At 42.0% G+C, this 26,477-nt stretch overlaps 1 protein-coding gene across 6 annotated transcripts in view; it reads right to left on the minus strand.

Moving 5' to 3' along the window:
• The window catches only part of TPD52 (tumor protein D52), a gene marked incomplete at both ends in the record, with an annotated part of 44,358 nt that overhangs the window by 16,350 nt on the left and 1,531 nt on the right, over positions 1-26,477 (minus strand). For 4 of the 6 annotated variants that reach the window (XM_079722254.1, XM_079722253.1, XM_079722255.1 and 1 more), the window contains 2 exons: positions 9,600-9,715; positions 24,623-24,761. In XM_079722254.1, the coding sequence (XP_079578380.1) occupies positions 9,600-9,715; positions 24,623-24,761 (255 nt within the window). Of the gene's footprint in view, positions 1-9,599; positions 9,716-24,622; positions 24,762-26,477 lie in introns of those variants that run through there. The other 2 variants (XM_079722252.1, XM_079722256.1) reach the window with 2 other exon arrangements.

Below are 26,477 nucleotides of genomic sequence, written 5' to 3' on the forward strand. Positions count from 1 at the left end.
GCTGCTTGAATGCCCATAAAAACTCACATTTGTGTATTAAGTCAAACTAATCTCCATCCCCACCAACATACACACAACCATGCCAAATCAAAATCCAACTTTCTTGCATATTTCATATGAGTTTATACTCTAGTATAAACCGGAGCTCACACTGTCAGCCTCCGTACCTGCCAAAGTCACAAGCATAAATAAATCACACTGTCTCCCCCAGAGAGTCCTGCAGAGGTGTGGCCCCGCTGATGCTGACTGACCAGCCTCAGCTTGGTGGTTAGAAATGGGCTCCCAACCCAAGGTCAGCCAACCCTCAAGAGGCCACCAGCCAGTCTCATTCAGGAACATAGTTTAAGGGCTTCCCTGGTGGCGCAGTGGTTAAGAATCCGCCTGCCAATGCAGGGGACACAGGTTCGAGCCCTGGTCCGGGAAGATCCCACATGCCACGGAGCAACTAAACCCGTGCGCCACAACTACTGAGCCTGTGCTCTAGAGCCCACGAGCCACAACTACTGAAGCCCACACACCTAGAGCCCGTGCTCCACAACAAAGAGTAGCCCCTGCTCAACTGAACCAGAGAAAGCCTGCGTGCAGCATCGAAGACCCAATGCAGCCAAAAATAAATAAATAAATAAATTTATATATATATTAAAAAAAGAATGTAGTTTGAGAAACTATGATCACACTGAGAGTAGAAGCTTGGATAAAGAAGCCCTGAAGTACAGGTGGGGATCAGTGAGATTTTGAGATGTTACAGAAGCTTAAATATACTTGAGGAGGCTAAAACTATAAACAGAAGCTATGAAGAAAAAAAAAAAAAGACAGAGTAGAGGAAAAGCCTAAGCCAGGAAAACAGAGGGAAAGGGCAGACCCACAGAGAGAAACAGACACCTGGTGGAAAAGACTTTTGTCCCAGGAAGTTGAAAAACTGGGTCCCTAAAGTACAGTTGGCCTTTTGTATCCACGGGTTCCACATCCACAGATGCAACTAACTGAAGACTGAAAATATTCGGAAAAAAAAAGTTCCAAAAAAACAAAACCTGAACTTGCCATGTGCCGGCAGCTATCTACATATCATTTACATCATACTTACATAGCATTTACATTGCATTAGGTATTATAAGTAATCGAGAGATGATTTAAAGCATATGGAAGGATGTGCATAGGTTTTATGCAACTACTACACCATTTTATATAAGGGACTTGAGCATCTGTGGATTTTGATATCCACAGGGGTCCTGGGATGAACCCCCTGCAGATACTGAGGGACGACCATACATTCATTAATATTCAAGACCCTTAGAAGAATGCTTCTCTTGGCTTGTGGCAAAGCCATATTCTTAGTCTTGACCTACACAATACTTCTATGAGCTCAAAGACAACATGGCCTGTAAAAACAACAGAGTATTGTTAAGCGAACTGACAGTACTCAACAAAAGGAAAGAAGGATAAATCAAATGTGATGTGGCTGCAGCTGCCAAAGGGGAAAAAAAAAAAAAAAAGAATAACATACTCTCAGATGGCCTTAATTAGAATACAGGCCCATAACAAAAATAATCCTCTGTGCTTATGAGACAGGACCACACATATTGTACCCTTTTGGGAAGTCACAGTTTGAGAAGTATATTGACAACGTAGAATATGAGAAGAAAAGGGCAACAGTGATGAATAAGGTTCAAAATCAAGTAAATCAAATGACTTGCCCTAAGTCACCAAACTAATAATGTAGGAACCAGAATTTTAACTCAGGTTTTCTGAGTCTACTTCTCAGTTTACTGGCTAATTCTCATTGCACATGGTTAGCTTTCTAATATTTCTCTTTACCTGAACTCCAAATTTCAGATACTTCAAAGACTAGACTTAAAGGTTAAGTTTTCTACCCCTTGACCCATCCCTGAAGTATTCACTTGCCCTAATGAAAGTTAGAAAGAAAGACCACTGTAAATCTTTCTGAACAGTACATGACCCAGTACATTCCCTGCTTTTTTGTTGTTGATTGTGCTGCTAACATACCTACCTAGCTCAAGGTCAGAATACCATAGCAACAATTCCTTAATTATGGAATAATGAGTGGAAAAGTTATTACAAAGCTATGGTAATTAAGATCGTGTTGTAGAACTAAGAGTCCAGAAATACACCTGCACATTTATGGTCAACTGATTTTCAACAAAGGTACTAGGATAAGTCAGTGGAAAAGAGTAGGTTTTTTTCCATAAATGGTGCTGGGACAACTGAATTTCCATATGCAAAAGAATGAGGTTGGATCCCTAAGTCAGACCATATATAAATATTAAGATAGATCAGAAATCTAAATGAAAAAGCTAAACAGGGGCTTCCCTGGTGGCACAGTGGTTGAGAGTCCGCTTGCTGATGCAAGGGACACGGGTTCGTGCCCCAGTCCGGGAAGATCCCACATGCCGCGAAGAGGCTGGGCCCGTGAGCCATGGCCGCTGAGCCTGTGCGTCCGGAGCCTGTGCTCCGCAACGGAGAGGCCACAACAGTGAGAGGCCCACGTATCACACACACACACAAAAAAAAACCTAAACAGTAAAACTATTAGAAGAAAACACAGAGGTAAATCTTAATAACCTTGGATTAGGCAACATCTCTTAGATATGATACCTCAAGCACAAGCAACCAAAGAAAAAATAGATAAATTGACATCCTCAAAATTTAAAACTGATGTGTTTCAAAGGACAGCATCATGAAAGTAAAAAGACAACTAACAGAATGGGGAAAATACTTGCAAATTATATATCTGATAAGGGTCTAGTATGCAAAATACATAAAGAGCACTTACAACTCAATAATAGAAAGGCAAATAATCCAATTAAAATGGACAATGGATTTAAATAGACATTCTGCCAAAGAAGATATATAAATGACCAATAATCATATGAAAAGATGGCCAATACCATTCATTAGTAATTAGAGAAGTGCAAATGAGATACTACTTCACCCCCACTAGGATGGCTATAATCAAAAAGACAAACAATAACAAGTGCTGACAAGGATGTAGAGAAATTGGAACTCTCATACACTGCTGGTGGGAATGTAAAATTGTGCAGTTTGGCGGCAAAACAGTTCGACAGTTCCTCAAAAATTTAAACATGGAGTTATCATATGACCCAGAAATTCCATTCTTAGGTATATAACAAGAGAACTGAAAACATATGTTCAAACAAAAACCTGTACATGAATGTTCACAGTAGCATTATTCATAATAGCCAAAAAGTAGAAACAATCTAAATATCCAACAACTGATGAATGAATAAACAAAATGTGGTATATACCTATACAACAGAATATTATTCAGCCATAAAAAGGAATGAAGCACTGATATGACTGCAACATGGATGAACCTTGGAAGCATTATACTAAGTGAAAGAAGCCTGTCACAAAAGACCACATGTTGTTTGATTCCATTTATAGGAAATGCCCAGAATAGACAAATCTATAGAAATAAAAAGTAGATTAGTGGTTACCAGGGACTGGGGAGAGGGAGGATTGGGAGTGAACGCTAATGGGAACAGGGTTCCTTTTTGGGGTGATGAAAATGCTCTGGAATTAAGTAGTAGTGATAGTTGTATAACCTTGTGAATATATATAAATCAAGGAACTGTACACTTTAAAAGGATGAATTTGATGGTATGTAAATTATATCTCAAAAAGGAGTAAAAAAAACTAATGTTGTTTATCTCCATTTTATTTAATTTCTACAACTATTTCAAGCAGTGACTCTAATGTAAAAAAACTGAACATTACCATTTTCTTTAAATGTAAATAATTTTATTATATCTTATTATCATTATTATGATATCATGATTATTATGATAATACTGTGATATCACAATGTCATATATGATATGAGGTAAAGTAATAGGATATCTGCCATATCTCATGGAGTTTTCAGAAAAATAGAATAAACTTCTGATAAAACGTGAATACTATACAAATAAAAGGATAAATGCACATGCATCAGAGTTCATGAAGACCTGGACACAAGACTCAGTGCTGCAGTGCATTACCTTATGACCTTAATCTCTATAATCTTGGATTAGGCAATGGTTTCTGACATGTGACAACTAAAGCACAAGTCACCAAAGGAAAAACAGATAAATTCAACTTCATCAAAATTAGAAACTTCTGTGTGTCAAAGGGTGAAAAGAAAGTGAAAAGGAAAACACACAGAATGGGGGAAAACGTTTACATATCATATGTCTGATAACTTCATTTGTTAAATAACATTACATAACCTACTGGGAGACTTAGACCTATATTAAGTGCTATTACTGTTAAGTTAATATTACTGATAATGACATAATTATACTGAGAACAGGCAAGGATTTAGAAAAACTACTCTCTCACATACTATGAGAAATCTTCTGGATAGCATTTTGGCCTTGTTGGTGTACATGGGAATGACTCTGTGACCTTAAAACCCAGTAGACCCAGGGATTCTACTTCTAGGCATTTATTCTAAAGAACTAATTAAAGAGGTGCCTAAAGGATTATATGTAAGTACTTCCATCAAAATACTGTTCATAATAGCAAAAAAGGGAAACAACTAAATGTTTATAAATAATATGTCCATTAACTAAAAATGAGCTTGAAGCAATTAAAAAATGGGCTATGCAGCAATTTAACATGATGTTTTAGAAGATTATTTACTGGCACAAAAATTTTTTTGAAATTCAGTTAAGTGAAGAAAAGTTACAGATGTGTATTCTGATGCCTTCATAAAATACTGAAATACGTTATAGCAATATATACATAGCAAAAAGTCTGGAAATCTGGAAACAGACAATCTAAATCTTTTACACTGTAGGTAATTTTAATTTTCTTTGATTTTTTTTGTTTCTGCACTAAACATAAATAACTTGTGGAAAACGTATTTTTGTTTTCTCTTTTCAAAATAAGAATATTAGGCATGTACCACATAGTCAATATTTTTAATTCTTACTCTCCTCATAGGGCTTATCACCAATCTGCCTTGCCCATCCTATCCCCACCTAGTTTATAAAATCTGATGTAAAAAAGTGGATTGAACAAATAAGTGAAAAGGAAACAGGAAAATTGAACAACACTATAAACCAACTAGAGCTAACAGACATAAATAGAACACCTCACCCAAAAACAGTAGAATACACCTTCTTCTCAAATGTACATGGAACACTCTCCAGGACAAAGCATATGTTAGGCAACAAAACAAGTCTCAATAACTTTAAAATCATACCAAATATCTTTATCAACCATAATGGAATGAAACTAGAAATCAAAAACAAAATGAAAATTGGAAAATTCATAAATTTATCAGAATTAAACAGCACACTCTTAAACCACCAATGAGTCAAAGAAGAAATCACAAAGGAAATTACAAAATACCTTGAGACAAATGAAAACAAACACACAGCATATTAAAACTTATGAGAAGTAGTAGGAGTAGTGCTCAGAGGGAAATTTATACCTGCAAATGCCTACATTAATAAAGAGGATCTCAAATCAATAACCTAACTCTACACCCTTACAGATCTAGAAAAAGAAGTGTAAACTAAACCCAATCTAACAAAAGGAAGAGAATAATAAAAATTAAATATAAGCAAAATAGAGAATAGAAAAACAATAGCAAAAAATCAATGACGTCAAAGGCTGCTCCTTGAAAAGATCAACAAAATTGACAAACCTGTAGCTAGACTGACAGAGGAAAAAAAAAAGAGAAGATGCAAGTAACTAAAATCAGAAATAAAAGTGGTGACACTACTACCAACCTTATAGAAATAAAAAGGATTATAAGAAAATATTATGAACAATTGTATGCCAACAGACTAGATAACCTAAATGAAATGGATGCAATCCTAGAAATTCACAAATGGTCAAAACTGACCCAAGAAGAAACAGACAATCTAAATAGATCTATAACACGTAAAGCAATTGCACGAATAATCAAAAATCTTCCAACAGGGCTTCCCTGGTGGCAGAGTGGTTGAAAGTCTGCCTGCCAATGCAGGGGACACGGGTTCGTGCCTCGGTCCAGGAAGATCCCACATGCCGCGGAGCGGCTGGGCCCGTGAGCCATGGCCGCTGAGCCTGCGCGTCCGGAGCCTGTGCTCCGCAACGGGAGAGGCCACAACAGTGAGAGGCCCACATACTGCCAAAAAAAAAAAAAAAAAAAAAAAATCTTCCAACAAAGAAAAGTCCAAGACCAGAAGGCTTCACTGGTGAATTCTACCAAACAAAGAAGAAATAAGGCCAATTCTTCTCAAATTCTTCCACAAAATAGAAGAGAATGGAAAACTTCCTAACTCATTCCAAGAGGCCAGCCATTACTATGATACAAAAGCCAGACAAAGATATCACAAGAAAACTTCAAGTCAATCTCTCCCATGAATATAGATGCAAAAATACTCAGCAAAATACTAGCAAACCAAATCCAGAAGCATATTAAAAGGATTATACACCATGACCTAGAATACATACACCTAGGATAAAGTGGGATTTATCCTAGGAATGCAAGGATGATTCAACATATTGAAATCAATCAATGTAATATACCATATTAATTGAATTAAGATGAATACATGATCATCTTAATAAGGTGCAGAAAAGCATTTGACAAAACCCAACACCCTTTCATGAAAAAAACACTGAACAAACTAGGAAGAGAAGGGAACTTCCTCGACATGAATAAGTGCATTTATAAAAAAAACGAAAGCTATCACCATACTGAATGGGGAAATATTGAAAGCATTTCCCCCAAGATTAGGAACAAGACAGGGATGCCCACTGTCACCGCTGCTATTCAACGTAGCACTGAGGTTTCAGCCAGATCAATAGGGAAGAAAAATAAATAAAGGCATCTAAAATGGAAAGGAAGAGTGAAACGACCTTTAACTGCAGATAACATTATCTTCTATATAGAAAATTCTTAAATAATCCACAAAAAATCTATTAGAGCTAATAAGCAAATTCAGCAAATTGCAGTATACAAGATTAACATGGAAACTTCAACTGTATTTCTATACAGTAGCAATGAAAAATCTGAAAAGTAAATTAAGAAAATTCCACTTATAATCACATCAAAAAGAATAAAATACTTCAGAATAAGGGTAACTAAGGAATTATAAGATTTGTACACTGAAAACTATAAAACATTGCTAAAAGGAATTAAAGAAGACCTAAACAAATGAAAAAAACACTCCACATTCATGGAGTGTAAGAGTTAATATTGTTAAGGTGGCAATACTCCCCCAAATCAATCCTCAGATTCAATAAAAGCCCTATCAAAATCCCAATGACATTTTTTGTGGGTAGAAAAGTAGATTCTAAATTCATATAGAATTGCAAGAGACCTTAAATAACAATTCTGAAAAAGAAGAAAAAGGTGAAAAAGTCACACTTCTCGATTTCAAAACTTACTACAGAGCTATAGTAATCGAAAGAGTGTGGTACACTCAGAAGGACAGACATGTAGATGAATATATCAGAACTGAGAGTCCAGAAAGAAACCTTTACATCTATGTGAAATGATTTTTGACAAGAATGCCAAGAGCATTCACTGAGGATAATCTCTCAACAAATGGTGCTAACAAAACTAAAGTCACATGTGAAAGAATGAAGTTGAACCCTACCACAAACCATACACAAAAATTAACTCCAAATGGATCACAGGCTTATATATAAGAGAGAAGTTTTAGAAGAAAACATAGTGTAAATCTTCATGATTTGAGTTTTGGAAATGGATTCTTGTATGTAATGCCAAAAGGACAAGCAACTAGAGGAAAAATAAACTGGACTTCATCAGACTTTAAAACCTTTGTGCATTAAAACACTATGAAGAGGGCTTCCCTGGTGGCGCAGTGGTTGAGAGTACGCCTGCCGATGCAGGGGACACGGGTTCGTGCCCTGGTCCGGGAAGATCCCACATGCCGCGGAGTGACTAGGCCCGTGAGCCATGACCGCTGAGCCTGCGCGTCCGGAGCCTGTGCTCCACAACGGGAGAGGCCACAACAGTGAGAGGCCCGCGTACCGAAAAAAAAAAAAAAAAAACCACTATGAAGAGGGACCTCCCTGGTGGTCCAGTGGCTAAGACTCTGTGCCCCCAATGCAGGGGGCCCAGGTTTGGTCCCTGGTCAAGGAACTAGATCCCACATGCTGCAACTAAGAGTTTGCATGATGCAACCAAAGATCCCGCATGCCGCAACTAAGACCCAGCGCAGCCAAATAAATAAATATATATATATATTTTAAAAAAAGACACTATGAAGAAAGTAAAAGGACAATGTATGGAATGGGAGAAAATGTTTGAAAATTACATTTCTGATCAGGGTCTAGTATCCAGGGTACAGAAAGAGCTCTTACATCTCAACAACAAAAAGACAAATAATGTTTTAAGAACATGGCAGAGGTTTGAATAGACATTTCTCCAAAGAAGGCATATAAACGACTAATAAGCACATGAAAAGATGCTCAATATCATTCGTCATTAGTGAAATACAAATCAAAACCACAATGAGATACCACTTTACACTAAGATGGCTATAGTCAAAAAGACAGAAAATAAAAAACGTTGGCAAGGATGTACAGAAGTTGCTGATGGAGATGTGAAACGGTGTCCTCCCTGCTGTGAAAACAGTCTGGCAGGTCTGAAAAAAAAGTTACACATGGAATTACCATGTGACGAGCAATTCTACTTCTGGGTATATCCCAAAGGAATTAGAAATAGGTATTCGAACAAGTAGTTTTCCACAAATGTTCCTTAGCTCAGTATCTACAATAGTCAAAAGGTGGAAACCACCCAAATGTCCATCAACAGATGAACGGTTAAACAAAATACAGAAGATAAATACAATGGAATATTATTCAGCCACAAAAAAGCAGTGAAGTACCAATACAAGCTCAACAAGGATGAACCTCAGAAACATTATACTAAATGATAAAAGCCAGATACCAAAAGTCACATGATATGTGATTCCATTTAAATGAAATATCCAGAATAGGTAAATCCATAGAGAGAGAAAGCAGATTAATTGTCACCAGGGGCTAAGGAAGGGAAAACTGGGGATGCCAGCTTAGTGAATATGAGGTCTCCTTTGGATGTGCTAAAAATGTTTGGAGCTAGATAGAGATGATAATTGCACAGCATTGTGAATATGCTGAATGCCACTGAACTGTACACTTTACAATGGTTGATTTTAAGGAAAAAAAAAGAAGAGAGGGAGGGAGAGAGGAAGGTATGGAAAGAAGGTTCGAAGTACCTCTATCCACAACACTGCCAAGGGGAGAAAAACGTCAGTGAAGCAGCTGAAGAGCCAAGCGCATCGGGGTTAGTGAGATCACTTAGAAGATATTCACTAGTAGCCCTCATCCATTTCCCACTTCACACCCTACTTCTCAGATCCACTTTACCTGTACATACCTTCCCTCATAAAAACCAACTGATCTCACACTTCCTCGTCTCCTCTCCCCCCACTCAAGATCTCTAGGAGAGTAAACACATGTTGCTTTCTCTGCCCTGAAACTGAGTCTACGATATTACCATGTGCTTTAGAAAAACAAATGACAATATATTAAGTGCAAAACATGAAGTTCCAGAAGGATTGCGCCTTTACCTTTGCAAGTTCTCTTCTTAGCTCTTCTCTCTCCTCCTCTGATAGGGTCTCAGTGGCACTGATAGTGGCAGCAACATCTTCTCCTTCCTCGGGTACTGGGTCTGTTCTCAGTAGACCTTGTTGGAGATTTAAAAAAAAAAAAAAGTCTGTAAGGTATGAAAGTTAAGTAAAATTCTCCTTTGGGCTCCTCCACTGCCCCAGCCAGAATAAAGCCAATTAGGTTAGAGCCACACCTCATTTTTCTGCACCTTCAAATGATGTGGCTTTCCCAGGAACGAACCAAAAAAAAAAAAGTCTGACCTAACCACTAAAAACCACCAAATGACACCCTACCAAAATATGAATTTAAAAAATACAGCACGCTCTCTGCTTCTGTTCATTTCTCCAGTCACAATATACTTACTGCAAAGCAGAAGAGTTAAGAGGCCAAGAATGGGATCTTCCCAAGACCTTAAATGCTTAACTAGTCAATCAGCATGACTAATAATTCATAGAAACCAAAGGAAGGAGACTGTAAATGTCTTTAGCTTCCTCTACTAATCAGATTCAACTCTTAATAGCCTCAATGAAGAAGTATCTAAAGAAATTTTATTCCATTTCTTTCCCCTAGTTAGTGGAAGTAGGAGACACCTTCTTGTAGCTTTTTAAAAATATGTATCTCATCCAGATACCCTTTTAAAAGTCCTAAATTATATACTCAGAGAAATGACCAACACCCACATAATATTTCTACCAAAACACTATTTATGACCAATCCTGCCACACCCGTTGCCCTGGAATAGAGCCAATGTCTATTCATCCATCAGGAAGAACTCGGTATTTTCAGAGAGTAGCCAGGAAGGCACCTGCCTCTCGGCAAGTCTCCCCTCTCTTCTGCCCAACCAAGTACAAGGCTAAGAGCATGGGCAGTGAGGCCCCTGAACCTTGGGTGACAAATTTAAGAGGGCACTAAGAAATTATTTTAATATTTTATTGTAATATTTTTTAAAAGTCAAAGTTAATTCAAAGAATCCATGGTGAACAAAGTACCAAAGATTTAAATAGACAGGCTCAGTATGGCTGATTTTTCCTTTTGCCTCAGGCTCCAAAGGTGGCTTTTCATAGCACTGTTACTGATCTCGTCTTTATTTAAAATGTTAGTATGTTGTTCATCATGGATTCCTTCCACTTTAATCTTCTTAAAACACTGCATTAACATAATACGCACCTTGATTGCAGGGCTTTTCGATGCCCCCTTAAATGCTACACCTGAGGCGAGGGCTCGCTCGCCTTACCCTGGTCGCAGTCCTGCCATCCATTCCCATGCCCCAGCTGTGGGCATTCACAGTTTCCTCTGGCAACAGCTTTTTTGCACAGGGAACCAGGAAAAGGTCTCCTCTTCCTGCTCTTTGCCTCTTTCTGCCAGTGAGCATTCCAGGGATCACACTGTTCCCCACCAGCCCTCACGTCCACTTCTGGGAAGGGCTGGTTCCACCACAGTGGCAACGTGGCATCCGCCCAAAGCAGGATGCCGGGTGGCAGATGACAGACTTAAGAGGCAGGCAGAGAGGAAGACCGACAGAGAAGAAGCACGCTGTTCCGACAAGCAGCCAGCGCCATGGCAAGCCCAGGAGAAATATACGTACGTACATTGTGTGAAAGGTACAAAGACACTTGCACGTGATCCATTGTATATTAACTGCATAAGAGTAGTTGATAATTACAATAACAATAATTAGTAGCATAACAGTGCCTACCTGAAAGGTGTTTCCAGAATTGTTAAAGGCATAAAAGTAATACAAATAAAACAATTCAGAAACCACAAACTAGAGTGGCAAATAGGATCTGCTTCAAGTCCTCTCATGAAAAGACAATACGTGACAGGTACAATCAGTGGATGGAAAGGCTCAATGAATAGCTGCTTCTGCGGGTTCCCTCTAAAATATCTTCAAGCAGATTGCCCGAGTACTGATAGAAATCTCATCATGTCACTCTCCAGCTTAAAATGGTTCCTTTAGTAGCTCCTTGTTGTTTTCAAAGCAACTTCAACCCCGTAGTTGAGCACACAAGCCTCACTGGCCCCATCCCCTGCTATCTGGCACTGGAACCTCTTACTCCAGCTTGAGTCATATCAAACTGCGGACATGGTGCTGTGCTATGTACGGCCAGAAACCACTGAGGAGGGTCCTTGTGTGCTTGCAAATGTATGCCCTATACCGGATTATTCGACAAAGGAGCGTGAGACTGAGGATGGAATACAAGCATACAGGCAGCAATCGTAGGAGGCAAGAGAATAAGAACCACCACAGAGTTCATTACAAACATTATTTTATTTTTAATGTTTTGCTCAGACCCTCTCAAGTTCTCCAACTAGGACAGGACCCAACAACACGCAAGGAAACTCAGGTGCTGGGACTTCCCTGGTGGTCCATGGTTAAGAATCCGCCTTCCAATGCAGGGAATGCGGGTTTGATCCCCGGTCAGGGAACTAAGATCCCACATGCCGCAGGGTAACCAAGCCTGCGCGCTCTAGAACCTGCGCACTGCAACGGAGAGCCTGGGTGCCGCAACCAAGACCCGATGCAGCCAAATAAATAAACAAACAAACAAACAAACAAAAACTCAGGTGCTAAACCATGCCTTAAATAGCAAAGCCTCTTTCACGCTTTTTAATAAACACTGTTTTGCAAATCTACTTATGGGGGAAGATGCAATATCTGATTACTAATAATGCTTTACGTGTAACTGCCCAATTCCAGAAAGAATCTAAGAGGATTCTGATATTAATCAAGAATTTAGTTGAGCTACCAGGGAAAATAAGAATCTCAGAAAAGGGCGTTCTGGGGTTGTCCACAGTTAGCTTCGGGACCTCCAAGATGACCTTGGGATTTTATACTCAGAGTCTGCTTTTTCATATTAGCCTGTAGGTGGCAGCAAATTATCAATATTAAAATTTAAAGGCGAGGTTTGTTTTAGGATCATCGACTAGGGAAAAAAATTGGAAAATTAAGGACATGAAGGAAGAACAGAAACATAGATATCGAAATCACCTGCAAAACCTAACAGTCATGACTTAGGAAAATTATTAATAACCATAGCCGCCACCACAAAGTGCATTCTATTTATATCCAAATCTGAGCTAAGTGGTCCCAATACATTACATCATTTACTTGCAACACTTCTGTGAGACAAGGATCACCATCACCATTTACAGATGAGGAAACTGAAGCTTACAGAGGTTAAGCAACTTGCCCATGGTAACATACCTGAATACATGGTGGAGTTAGGACTCTGAACCTGAATATTTTTATTTGAAAATAAAACTTCAAATCATTCATTGTACAAAGCACAAATAAAGACAAGAGTAGGGGGCTGAAGGTCAGACTTGGGAGATACCTAGAGGCAATAATAAATAAGACTCTGTAAAAAATGGTAGAGTAGATCAAAAGCAGTCTCTTAATCATTTCCAACCATATAGTTTCCTCAAACCTTGTTATGTGTTTCTAGGTATTATCCCTTTTTTTTTTTTTTTTTTTTTTTTTTTGCGGTACGCGGGCCTCTCACTGTTGTGGCCTCTCCCGTTGCGGAGCACAGGCTCCGGACGTGCAGGCTCGGCGGCCATGGCTCACAGGCCCAGCCGCTCCGCGGCACGTGTGATCTTCCCGGACTGGGGCATGAACCCGTGTCCCCTGCAACGGCAGGTGGACTCTCAACCACTGAGCCACCAGGGAAGCCCTATCCCATATCTTATATGTTCAGTAAGAGTAGAATATTTATTGCAGAGGTAGAATCTGGCATGCTGGAAAAAAGATATTAATTTCTCATTCATAACATGAAAGTTGGGACATGGAAATGTATATCAGTATAGATTACTGATAACTAATGAGAACCTATTGTGTAGCACAGGGAACTCTATCTACTCAGTGCTCTGTGGTGACCTAAATGGGAAGGAAATCCAAAAAAGAGGGGATATATATATATACGTATAGCTGATTCACTTTGCTGTACAGTAGAAATCAACACAACATTGTAAAGCAACTACATTAGAATAAAATTTTTTTAAAATATAGATTACTAAAAACTATAAATAATTCAAAAATTCTTATTTGATCATTAATTTTAATGTTCCTCCTCAGAGTCTGACAGAAATCTATTTTTAAAAGACAGAGGGAGAAAATATGAGATATTTATTGAGATCTACTGTACCAGCCACCGTGAGGGGAGACACATTTATATATTATCTAAAAAAAAGAAAAAAAAGCAAGAATCTTACAACCAGCACCCAATGAGTGAAGCAGTATTTGCAGTATTTATTTCCATTAGGAAACTGAGGTTCTCTGAGTTCAGTAATGTGCCCAGAGTCACAGAAATTAAAACGCAGGTCTTTCTGACTCTAAACTCTTCCTCCTTCATGTACACTTTTCATAGAGAAATTCCAAAGAGCAGGGGGAACAAACAGCAGGTCAGAAGGGAAGCTGGAAGCAGAGGGCTTTTCATTCCCTGCAAGTGTGAGAACACGTGGGGTGCCTGGCTTGAAAGTCACAGATACCATTATCGAGCCCAAGTGTCTGCAAATCAGTGATAATTCGTTCCATCAGGTTACTAACATTTTAGCCACTTGCTTAATTCTTCTTCTAGTTGTGCAAAGAGATTGCCAGGCTGTCTTCAGTTGCATGCATGGGATCACCCTGAAGAGTTTCATCTGGGGAGGAGAGCCTGGAGCCCACGGACAGGAGAACTGTTGGTTGCCCAGGTGGGAGACCTACTGCCAAGGGAGTGATGGGGATGAACCAGGAGAATGGTGCCCCTTCAGTCCTGAGACACAATTTTTTCTTCTACATTTTACATCTTGGAACTGGAGATCATTGTACAGCCAGCCAGCTAGGCAGTCCTTGTGGCATCGCTGTTTGTCACCTGTAACTGTGCCTCAAAATGTGCAAAAATGGGTGTCAGTGGCTTAGAAAAATCACAGACCTCTCTTTTAAGAAAGGCTGTATCACAGGCGTTTTGTGAGAGCAAGATAAATAAAACAGACATGGATTATTTCTAACTGAAAGGGAATTCAGATAAGTCAGGCGATGCACGTGAAGATGTTTCAGGAAAACTTGAACTGAGCTGACTTTAAAATGTATGCAGGGCTTCCCTGGTGGCGCAGTGGTTGGGGGTCCACCTGCCGATGCAGGGGACACGGGTTCGTGCCCCGGTCCGGGAGGATCCCACATGCCGCAGAGTGGCTGGGCCTGTGAGCCATGGCCGCTGAGCCTGCGCGTCCGGAGCCTGTGCTCCGCAACGGGAGAGGCCACGGCAGTGAGAGGCCCGTGTACGGCAAAAAAAAAAAAAAAAAAAAAAAAGTATGCAGAGGAGTGTTATGATTAATGTATATGTCTGAATAAATCTGAGAAAATAAGCATAAAATTTTAAGTGACAATTTTACTTAAAATTTGTTTTCACTTAAGCTAATTTTAAGTGAAAACAAAACATTGTTTTTTAGTTTAACTTGCAGCAATTTTTTCCCTGAATGAAATGTAAAATAATGGTACATCTTAAAATCTGTGGTGTCTTTGATGTGATGAAACATGATACTTTGGACGTCAGAGAATTTGTTAGTACTTTGAGGAAAACGAAGTTCTTAGTGTTTTGCTTCAGTGGAAACATGTCTGAGGAGTGACAACGGTGGGAAAGAACGAGGAAGAATGGGGAAAAGACTTCAGTCTTGAACAGTCTCCAGTTCCAGAAAACAAGGTCCTGACGTCACACCCTTATCTTTTCACCTCAGGACTCATAGCGCCCAAAATAAAGCAAACGTTCATAAATATTTCATTTGAACTGACTTATTCACTAAAGATTTGTTCCAACTAAGTTTCTCTTTTCTCTGCTCTCCTCCCATCCCACGCATAGCCATCCATTTGCTACATAGTCCCAAAAATTTCAACCCGGGAAGGAAGTAAAGCTTTTTTGATACATATTTAGAACCTACAATTAAAACTAAGCCACAGGGCTTCCCTGGTGGCGCAGTGGTTGAGAGTCCGCCTGCCGATGCAGGGGACACGGGTTCGTGCCCTGGTCCGGGAAGATCCCACATGCCGCGGAGCGGCTGGGCCCGTGAGCCATGGCCGCTGAGCCTGCGCGTCCGGAGCCTGTGCTCTGCAACGGGAGAGGCCACAACAGTGAGAGGCCCGTGTACCGCAAAAAAAAAAAAAAAAAAACTAAGCCACGGTTGAGAGTTTGGTGGGTACCTCCCTGCTCAGGTGCGGTGGGTACAGCCCCTATAGCGGAGCCCTAAACAGTTCTCTCTTCCCTTCAGTTCTTTGGCTTTCACCTTTTTTTTTTTTTTCCCAATCAAGGCCAACTATTTCCCTTCAAGACTTTCTATGATTATCAACTAAAAAACTTTTAACCATTTTCATACATTTTTAGATCTGAAAAGAATTTTGGATCATTTAAATCCAAACACTTCACTGCATAAAGACAGGAAACACAAGGCAGAGATTTTTAAAACTAGATGCTGTTGTGGGTTGACTTGCGTCTCCCCCCACCCCCAAAAAAAGACACCTTCTACTTCCAACTCCCAGGACCCATAAATGTGTCTTTATTTGGAAACCGGGTTGTTGCAGATGTAATCAAGATGATATCATACTGGATTTAGGTGGGCTCTGATCCAGGGGCTGATGTCCTTATAAGTAAAAGGAAGTCTGAACACTGGGACCCGGAGAGAACATCATGTAAAGATCCAGAGCACACAGAGACAGAGGGAGCACGCTGTGTGATGCTGGAGGGCAGAGACTGGAGAGATGCAGCTGCCAGCCAAGGCAAGCCAGGGGTTACCAGCGGGAAGCTAGGAAGAGGCAAGGAAGTATGTCCCTGCAGGTGTCAGAGGGAGCATGGCCCCGCTGACACCTTGATTTTGGACTTCCAGCCTCCAAAACCGTAAAGATAATAAATTTCTGTTGTTTTAAGCCGCTCGGTCTGGAGCACTTTGTTATGGTAGCCCCAGGGAACTGAGCCCCGGGAAACTGAGCCCCAAACCCCGTTACCTGTTTAAAAAATAAAAAGGCAGGCAGGGGCTTCCCTGGTGGCGCAGTGGTTGAGAGTCCGCCTGCCGATGCAGGGGACACGGCTCCGTGCCCCGGTCCGGGAGGATCCCACATGCCGTGGAGCGGCTGGGCCCGTGAGCCATGGCCGCTGAGCTTACGCGTCCGGAGCCTGTGCTCCGCAACGGGAGAGGCCGCAACAGTGAGAGGCCCGCGTACCGCAAAAAAAATAAATAAATAAAAAGGCAATAATCCCACCTAGTTCTCTGGGTTTTTATAAGAATATTTTAAAGGACCATGACATCAAGGGTGGGCACATACTCAGTGTTCGATAAGGATCTGCTGTTGCACCTCCCCGGGTCCTACGAGTCATCCTGGCGAGTTCCTCTCTCCTCCTCCGCGACGCTTCATCCACGAGGCTCACTTCCTCACTTCCCATCACTCTCCAGCCCCTCCCTCAGCATCTGCCTCTCCTCCGCCCCTTCAACTAAGGACAGTCCTCCGTCACGATCTCATTTGACATCTCTAGGTAGCGCAGACCGAACCTCACTCTGAAGTCTCCGGTCCTGATACCTCCCACTACCCTCCCTGCGTTTTTTCCTACCTCTCTGAGATGTGCCTCCGTCTCCCTCTCCCAAGGAGCCCACTTCACCCTCCACCACCAATCCCACTACTCCTGCCTTAGTCCAGGCTCTTCCCGTGTTTTGCTTAGATTCTTGCCCCCAAAGCTCCTTGATGGTCCCCTCCAATCCATTCACCGCCCTGCCACCAGAGAGATCTTTCTAAAACATGACTCTGACCACCATGGCACTCCTTGCCATACGTCCTTGTATGGCTGCCCACCTCCTAGTAAAGCTCACTGCTCTTTTTTTTTTTTTTTTTTTTTTGGCTGTGTTGGGTCTTCGTTTTTGTGCCCGGGCTTTCTCTAGTTGCGGCAAGCAGGGGCCACTCTTCATCGCGGTACGCGGGCCTCTCACCGTTGCGGCCTCTCCCGTTGCGGAGCACAGGCTCCAGACGCACAGGCTCAGTAGCTGTGGCTCACGGGCCTAGCTGCTCCGCGGCATGTGGGATCTTCCCAGACCAGGGCTCGAACCTGTGTGCCCTGCATCGGCAGGCGGACTCCCAACCACTGCGAGACCAGGGAATCCCCGCCCCCCCTTTTTTTTTTTTTTGCGGTACGCGGGCCTCTCACCGTTGTGGCCTCTCCCGTTGCGGAGCACAGGCTCCAGACGCCCAGGCTCAGCGGCCATGGCTCACGGGCCCAGCCGCTCCACGGCATGTGGGATCTTCCCAGACCAGGGCTCGACCCCGTGTCCCCTGCATTAGCAGGCAGATTCTCAACCACTGCGCCACCCGGGAAGCCCAGCTCACCGCTCTTGACAGTCTGGAGCCCACCTATTATTCTATCTCCTGCTACTGTCCTCACGCCCACCCCTACCCCCGTGCGCTCACTGCATCTTCCAAACTGCAGTTCCTCTGCAAACATGTTATTTGGCGGGTTTATTTTTTTTTAAGGAACGTATTGAAAAGTAAGTTAAGATAAGCTGCCTCCCCTACTTATTTTTCCCATCTGATTTTTTTTATTATGGTAAAATATATAACATACCATTTGCCATCTTAACCATTTTTAAGCATGAAGGTCAGTGGCATTAATTACATTCACAATGTCGTACAAACACCTTCACCCTCTCTTTCCACATCACGCTCTCCTTCTTTCTGTCTTTGCACATGTTATTTTCTCTTCCTGAAACCCTCTCCTTATTTCCAAGTCCCATTCATTTCAATAAACCAGTAGGAAAAGTCTCCTGCTCTTGGAGGAAATTCTCCGGACCTGGTGACCCGGGCTGCTCTGGACCTAATACCCCTCCGTATACTGCCTACTGTACTTAGAACACAGCCGGCTGGGCAGTATTTGACCTTAGCACTGCGCTCCGAACATGTAGCTTCAGCCCCACACGGTATCTGGCGCAGAGTGTCTGGCACACAGGAGATACTCAGCAATACTCTCTGAATAAATGAATTGTAGGAAGGCACCCCATGGAGTCAGAGGGAGAGATAGGAACCCCGTCTCCCATCCTGGTCTACCTTGCCCCTCTTTTTATTTTATGTATTTCATTCTCACTTCACTGCTTTCACCTAAAAAGGTTTACCTATTTAAAACAGACCTAAAATGTCACTTTTCTGAAGCAATACAACTCTGTCTCATACATAATCTAATAGATTGTTACCATTTGGAGCAGGTCACCTACCTTCATGTTATAGAGAAGGTGTGTACACAGCTCCGTGTTTGAATAGGTGGGGCGCTCATGGTATCAGAGCAGGAAGAATATAACATCAGCCACCTCCAGGAACATTTAGTTAGGAGGGGAGAAGGTGCCACAAGAGAAGTGTAAGGTACCGGCTACTGAAGTCTGAATGTTAACACTGTCTACCCAAGAGAGAATTTGTAAGAGGATAATCAAGGCCTAGAAGCTTCTCTGGAAAGTAAAACTGTATACACCTCTCTTACACAGTCTTCAAAGAGGCAACGATGGCTTTAAGACAGGAGGAGGAAGAAGAAACTTCAGTCTCTGGGGTTGTTTTCTTTAAGCACATCCAAGAAGAAATATGCAGCCCCTTTTTTTAACCTACAGATACCAAAAAAAAATATATATATATATATATATATTTAAAACATATAATTCAAAATATCTTTAGTGGTCATATCCACAAAGATCACAAGATAAAAAATTTTCCCCTTAAAAGTCCGTGCTTGGGCTTTCGTGGTGGCGCAGTGGTTGAGAGTCCACCTGCCGATGCAGGGGACATGGGTTCGTGCCCCAGTCCGGGAAGATCCCACATGCCGTGGAGCGGCTGGGCCCGTGAGCCATGGCCGCTGAGCCTGCGCGTCCGGAGCCTGTGCTCCGCAACGGGAGAGGCCACAGCAGTGAGAGGCCTGCGTACCGCAAAAAAAAAAAAAAAAGTCTGTGCTTGGGGCTCCAACTTTCTGTGCCTTATTCTTTGTTTCCGGATGTAACAAAATCCAGAAGAGGGGGAGGAATACTTGAAGGTCCTCACACCAAAGTGGGTATCCTTAAGAGACCCGAAAAGCAAAGGGTCCACTTAAGACGAGGCTTCCCAACTGTGACATGGTGGACATGTAGAGCAGGGTAGTTCTTGGCAGGGGGTATCCTATGCAGCGTTCCATGGGGCAGCCCAGGCATCCACCCACTCAGTGTCTGTAGCATCCCCTCCTGCAGCCAGTGGTAGCAACCAAATCGTCTTGAAATCTCCTCCAGATGTGGCCAAATTCCCAGAGGGGGGCAAAAGTGCCCCACTGACTTCATGCAAGGGAGCCTCTGACACCTGCTATTTGCCTTTGATTATTTTCAGAAGAAAGAGATGCAGGAGCACGGGCCGTGAAACCTGGATACTCCTTAAGGCTGCGATTTTCCCATATTTGCTCATGGTGAGAACAGTAAAAGCTTAGGAGAGAAAAATGAGTGGAGTAATTGTCATGGAGACAGCAAGCAACAAGAAAGCTGAGGAAACTCGAGTCACTCCACCGGTTGGGGGGGACGACCCAGGAATCCAGGAGATGAACTGGGCAGTGACTGGGTCATCAAAGAGGAAATTCCTGCAAGCCGGGGAGGGGAGGCAGACAGCACCGACGCAAAAGGGGGAAGAGAGCTCTCTGGCCAGATGGGCCACCGTGCTCCTGGGACTCAACTCTGCAAACAGGGCCCGAAACAGCAGTCAACTTCCTGCCCAAGAAAAAAGGTCACCCTCTCCGAACTTCACTTCCCAGGAAGAGTGGAGGAGGAAGAAAAGACAGCAAAGGGAGAGCATATTCGTATTTTCAAATGTTTCATGCGTCTCTCCAGTTTTTTTTTTTGGATCTGCAATATATTGTAAAGATGCATAACTAATTATGGTTAATGTAGAAACAGAATTTTAAAGTCCTAATGAACACAAGTGTGTAAGAAACATAATGAAGAGCACATTCTTCGTTACTGAGGAAAGAATTTATCTCAAGGCTTTATTTCCCAAGACACTTGCTGGAGTTCCAAGAGTTAGAACCAATCTCACAGCATGCAGTTTTCACCATACCAAGAATCTTTAAAATTTGTAGCCAGAATCAGATTGATAAAACAGGTTAACCTCTCTCCAGATATTCTTAAACGGACCCTTGAATCTCTTTCATCTTAAAAAAAAAAAAAAAAAAGAGAGAGGAAAAAAATCTTTAGCCAATTTTTTCAGAACCATCTGTCCCCACAGCCCCAATCAAGTGTAAAACTGGCAAAACTGGGGCACTCCATGAAAGGGGGTGAAAGGTCAGCCATGGAGGAATTTGGGGATCCCCAACGGGGAAGTCACTCCATCCTCAAATTTCCTCTGTAGGAATAAGAAGGTTCTACATCTCTTCAATTCTGCTCAGATTTTTATTTTGTAAACCATATATTTGCTATTTAAGACCTTGACAATCCTGAAAAACTTTCCGGAAGTGATGACTCCTTCCCTAAAAAGAAGAGAGAATGGCACAGAGTAGAAATCAAGAGGGGTATAAAAGAGAATGAAAAGGGCTCACAGCTAAAGAATTTCAGTTCGAGTTTTTCCCGTGTTTTTACAGTTTCAAATACGACAGCACGAAACTAAAATGTCAGAGTTTTAAATGGCTCCTGTTTCCTGAAACCACTAGAAATAACCAAAGGTTTTTTTTTATAAACTAGGGCTGCATCTTTCTGTACGTTAGAAAATCCTTAAGAGAAAGAGTGAGTCTACATAAATAACATTTGGGAAGTTTTCCTTGTAGATGTTCACAGGATGGAAGAGAAAAATGCAGCCAAGGAAACCAGCTGTGAGGCCACTCTGCTGACCGCATGGCAACATGGAAAGTTCAGGTCCCAGCGGCACATGAGGAATCAACAAACTACCCCACTTAAGACCCTTGACCAAAGGAAAGGTTAGGCCTTAAATGATTAACCTGTTGTATGATATCCGTTACCAGACAGGTGGAGATTTCCTGTGATCAAAAAACAAACAGGGCTTCCCTGGTGGCACAGTGGTTGAGAGTCCGCCTGCCGATGCAGGGGACACGGGTTCGTGCCCCGGTCCGGGAAGATCCCACATGCCGTGAAGCGGCTGGGCCCGTGAGCCATGGCCGCTGAGCCTGCACGTCCGGAGCCTGTGCTCCGCAACGGGAGAGGCCACGACAGTGAGAGGCCTGTGTACCACAAAAAAAAAAAAAAAAAACCAAAGGAATAAAAGACCCCACTGGTTTGAGAACTGAGGGTGAGTATGAGTCCCGACTTAGGCTAAACTTTGTGATTCGGGGACTTCTCAACACCTCTCTTGGCCTCCATGTTCACATCTGTAAAATGAACTGCAGTGTGATTTACTCTTTGCCAGTTTCATTTCATTCATTCATTCATTCATTCATTCACTCATTCATTCAACCAACAATATTTGTTGAACCACAGCTGTCAAGCACTGTTCCAGGTGCTGGGGGAAAAGCAGTGAACAAAAGACTGACACCCCTAATGGAGCTTTGTATTCCAGAATCTGAAATCAGTGTTTTTCAAACTATGCACTGTGAAATCCATTTAGCAGTACCAAATGAGCATTTTTAAAAGATGAAATGGAATAATATAAAATATCAGAGTACATCACACATAGTAAGGATAAGTTCTGTTTCACAGGATTCTGCTTCTGCTATTGACATTTGTTTCTATGAGAGTTGTGGATCAAGAAGTACGAGGCATTTCTGAACGTGGGCTGGCTGTACCAAGAGAGTTTTAAAGTCCCTGATAAAAGACCTCTTTTTGTTCCAGGCACTGGCCCTCATCCTGTCCTTCACTCAGATTGCTTCTGAGGAACATTCTGCCCACAGATTAAACCTTGTTACCTTCTTGTTTGCCCCATGATGGCATTTTGGATAATACCAAAGAATATGTTTTCAGATCAGTGTTCCCAGCCTTTCTGAGTATGATTCCTTTTAACATCAGTCCTTTTTGTGTCTGTTGATTAGGAAAATGCATAGTGGTCAATAGCCACGTGAGCTTTTAAATGGATTTATAATGTAGGTATCCATCCTAAGCACTCCTATCTAGAAATACAAAGGCTGCACACATACAGAAGACAGTACTCATCCCATCTACGCCTCACACTTGATGTTCAAACAGATTTGCAGGCTTCTTGCGCTCCGAGTAGTCCTGGGCACAGAGACTGGAGATCCCCACTTTGATTTGCTTATTTTACAATCACCATGTTCTTACTAGGTGACTGCTTATGGTGGTTTCTGTTTGTTTTACTGCTCTCTCCACTGTTCCTTTTTTTTTAAAATTATCACAAACTAATAAATCTCATGAGCACTGGTGGGTACATGAGTTTGTTTTCAGTTTTTGTTGTTCACTTGCTTTTTTTTTTTTTTTAATCATTCTGTGTCTAATCCCATGAGCCCACTCTTACAGACTGCTAGTAGGAATTGGGGAGGTAATTGTTCAAAATTTGCCTAGAGACACACTCAACCCTACCCACTGCTTCTGTTTTAACAGAAGACATCCAAAGGCAGCAATGACTACAGCTGGGAAAAGTAAAAGGAGGTGGAACAGAGACATAAAAAGACTGAGAGATACCTCAAACAAGCAGCAGAATCCTCCTGGGAATCTCGAAGCCTTGCACACTGATCACCAAGATTTACCTGAGGTCAGGTCACTACGGTCCCAGCTCCCACGGCCAATGTCACTTAGGCTTTACTCTGTCAGCTCTAACTTCCTACTGTGTGTTGCTCTTGAAGCATTTCCTACTCATAGGACTGAGAGGTGAGGAGGGAGGAGGTCATCCTTTGGGGTCAGGCACCCAGCTGATGCCTGCCAGTCCCCAACTCCTGGAGATCAGCTCTACCCTGTTACTGTCAACATTTTTCCATTCCTGGAAATCCAAATGACACCCCCATAGGTGGCCACGGATTGTGACCAATGGTGAGAGGCATGCTGCTTTAGCATGCGCCCTAAAATACTTACAACTAGATTTCGTGTTGTGGCCTTTACCTTCTTTTTTCTAAATTACCCACTTTTTAAGCTTGAGAAGAGCGAAATGTGACCTACTCTTCATTAGTAAGGGAAACATTAACTTCTAGGAAAATCTGCTTACTTCTCTGGCAAGTCACAGAGGTCGTTTAACCGTCTCCAAGCGTTAGCTGTAAAATGAGGGGATTGGCCTGGACGTGGCTGAGGCTGCTTCCAGCTTTGTGCTGCCGGTACCGATAAACTAAGCCCTTCCTTGATGGTGGCTCCGGGCCTGCAGAGCAATCTCATAGCAGCACATGGGAAGCAATGACTGCTTCCAAAGGTAGAGCAGCTTTGAGTGTTTCTCTTAAAATCTCTCACCTGGGTATTTCTGCATGTTGCTCACGGTATTCCAGAACAAAATCCAGGCCCTCCCTTAGTAGAACCTTGAGTTTAGTCAGTGCTTCAGATGCTTAAGCCTCATTTTTGCAAAGATAAAATTGGGGGGAGGGGAGATCTTCATAAATTACATAGGTGACCAGAAGCGTTCGGATTCCCCCATTTTTGTTACTTATCAGCTCAATGAACTCAAGGTGATCAGAAGACCTCTAATGCCCATACAAATAGTTCTACCTTTAAAATCTACTCAGTATTCTGTAATATCCTGTATGGGAAAAGAATCCAAAAAAGAATAGATATATGTATATGTATAACTGAATCACTCTGCTGTACACCTGAAACTAACACAACATTGTAAATCAACTACACTCCAATACAAAATTTAAAAATAAATAAAATAAAATCTAAGTTCCCATTTATTTATATATATTTAAATATATAACATATATTCTAAATATTTAATGAGCCATCTAGCTCTCTGCTTGGAATCTGTAGCAGCTTTACGAACTAGTGGCAACAGAGCAATATCCTGGTACCTTTTTACACTAAGAATTTTAAGGCCCGGCAAATCCCAAGCTGTGTACAGGTTTCATTACAGCAAACTTAACTTTAGAAAACTAGTAGTTACCACACTTCTGAAGAGTAGGTGATCCTGGTGGGGATGTATTTCCACTAGGAGACAAGTAGAGATAGTTTCTGTTCACTCCTGTGTTAAAATCAAACGGGGACTGGTAGTCCTCGTAAACATCCATCTCTCTACTGTCCATTCCAGATGAATGCAGAACGCATAGTTCGATCACCGCCTGCTAATCCTCGGTTGAGCGCTGCTCTGCCCGTATTCCCTTGGATCACTGCACTGGGCAACCTCGCGAAAAAAATCAAGCCCCGGTTTCTGAGAGCTTGGCTTCCTGGCCCAGGTGCAGCCGTCACGCCCTTGGGACAAGAGGGCTGTTTAATAAATGACTTCTCCCCAGCAACCTGAGGAAAGGCTCTAGTCACCACCTGCTGTTCATTTCAGCCAACAACCAACAACCTGGACAGGAAACGGAGCTTTCTGGAGCTTTCTTCAGTAAACAAAGGAGGACCTGGTGCCGCAACATGGCCCCGATGTACAAACAGTTCAAGCAAATGTCAGACACTGGCAGAGTGACAAGAAACTACAATTTATAATTTTTTTAAATCACTCACTCAGCTGACCACAACTACACCAGGGCAGACTTAATCTTCTAGGACAAGGAAGGATTACCAGCCGGTAATCTCCCGCAAATGCCATCTGGGGGCTACTTTTTTTCCACCCTGGATTAGAGTGGAGTCCTGAGAGCCAAGCTTCCTGGTTAAGCGGCCAGCTTTCTGTGTGTGGCTTGGTAGAGAAATAAAGCTCCATTTCCAAGATGACTTTATCTAAAGCAACGTCTGGCTTTAGTGTAACAGAAACGTCAGTCTGACTTGTCTTCCTCTCCTTTCTTTTCCTTCCCTTCCCTTGCCTGTTCTGCAAAGACGGTGTTTCCATTTCAAGAGAAGAAAAGCCCTGCAGGTGCAGCGCCCAGGTCCTCCTGGTCCTTCCTTGTTAACCAAGGTCAGGCCTGCAGGAGTGGCAATAGCTTGGGTGCAAACACGCCCTGCACAGCAACCGTCCTGGTTGGCTTATAAAACAAAACTTCTAAGTCACCAGATCCACTTCCAAGCCTCTTTACAGACCCTTTCTGAGCTAACCCTGGCCTTTGCCAGAGTGACAGCATTTACGGTTCCCACTGCTTTCACCCACGTGGCTCAGCTCATATTAAAGAGGTGAAAATAAAAGCAACCCCTCCCGTAGGCGGGAGACGGTCTGTTACTGCATTAACAAAAAAAAAAAGGCCGTGTTCTACCTTTTCAAATCCACCTGATAAAATGGGAACTCAATATCCTGTCCCTGGATTGGAAGCAAATATGAAACAAAATATTTTAAGCAATCGGTGGCTAGTGTATAAAATATGTATGCACCAAGACAGTCTATATTCATCTTAAGAGTTATCTTCTATTTTTTTTTCTGTTACTCTCATGTTGTACTCTATTTTTGGCAAGTCTATCTAAGTTTTTAAAAAGTTTACTTGTAATAACAACAAAAAAAATCAATCTGTGTTTTTCTCCTAAGAGATACCAAAATGTGGGCAACTATAAATGCTGTTTATTCTATATTTAGAAATAGAATAAATGGTTTTCTTTTTTATTATTGGAAAAAATGAGTTGGCTGGTTTCCTGAAATCCATAGTATCTCTTACCGAGATAGGGCAGGCATCACAGTTACGTTCTTGGACGAGATGTGGTTAATGGGGCCCCTGACCCTTTCAACACTCTACATGTGGTCACCAAATCACTGGTGGAAAAAAACACTTCTCCATTCTCATGCTTCCTCCTTGAGCCACAAGTGTTAGAAAGTGTTACAGGCTGATTGTCTGTGTCTCTTCACGATGCATATGTTGAATCCCTAACCCCCAATATGA

Source organism: Hyperoodon ampullatus (genome assembly GCF_949752795.1).
Source record: "Hyperoodon ampullatus genome assembly, chromosome: 17".
Taxonomy (NCBI): Eukaryota; Metazoa; Chordata; class Mammalia; order Artiodactyla; family Ziphiidae; genus Hyperoodon; species Hyperoodon ampullatus.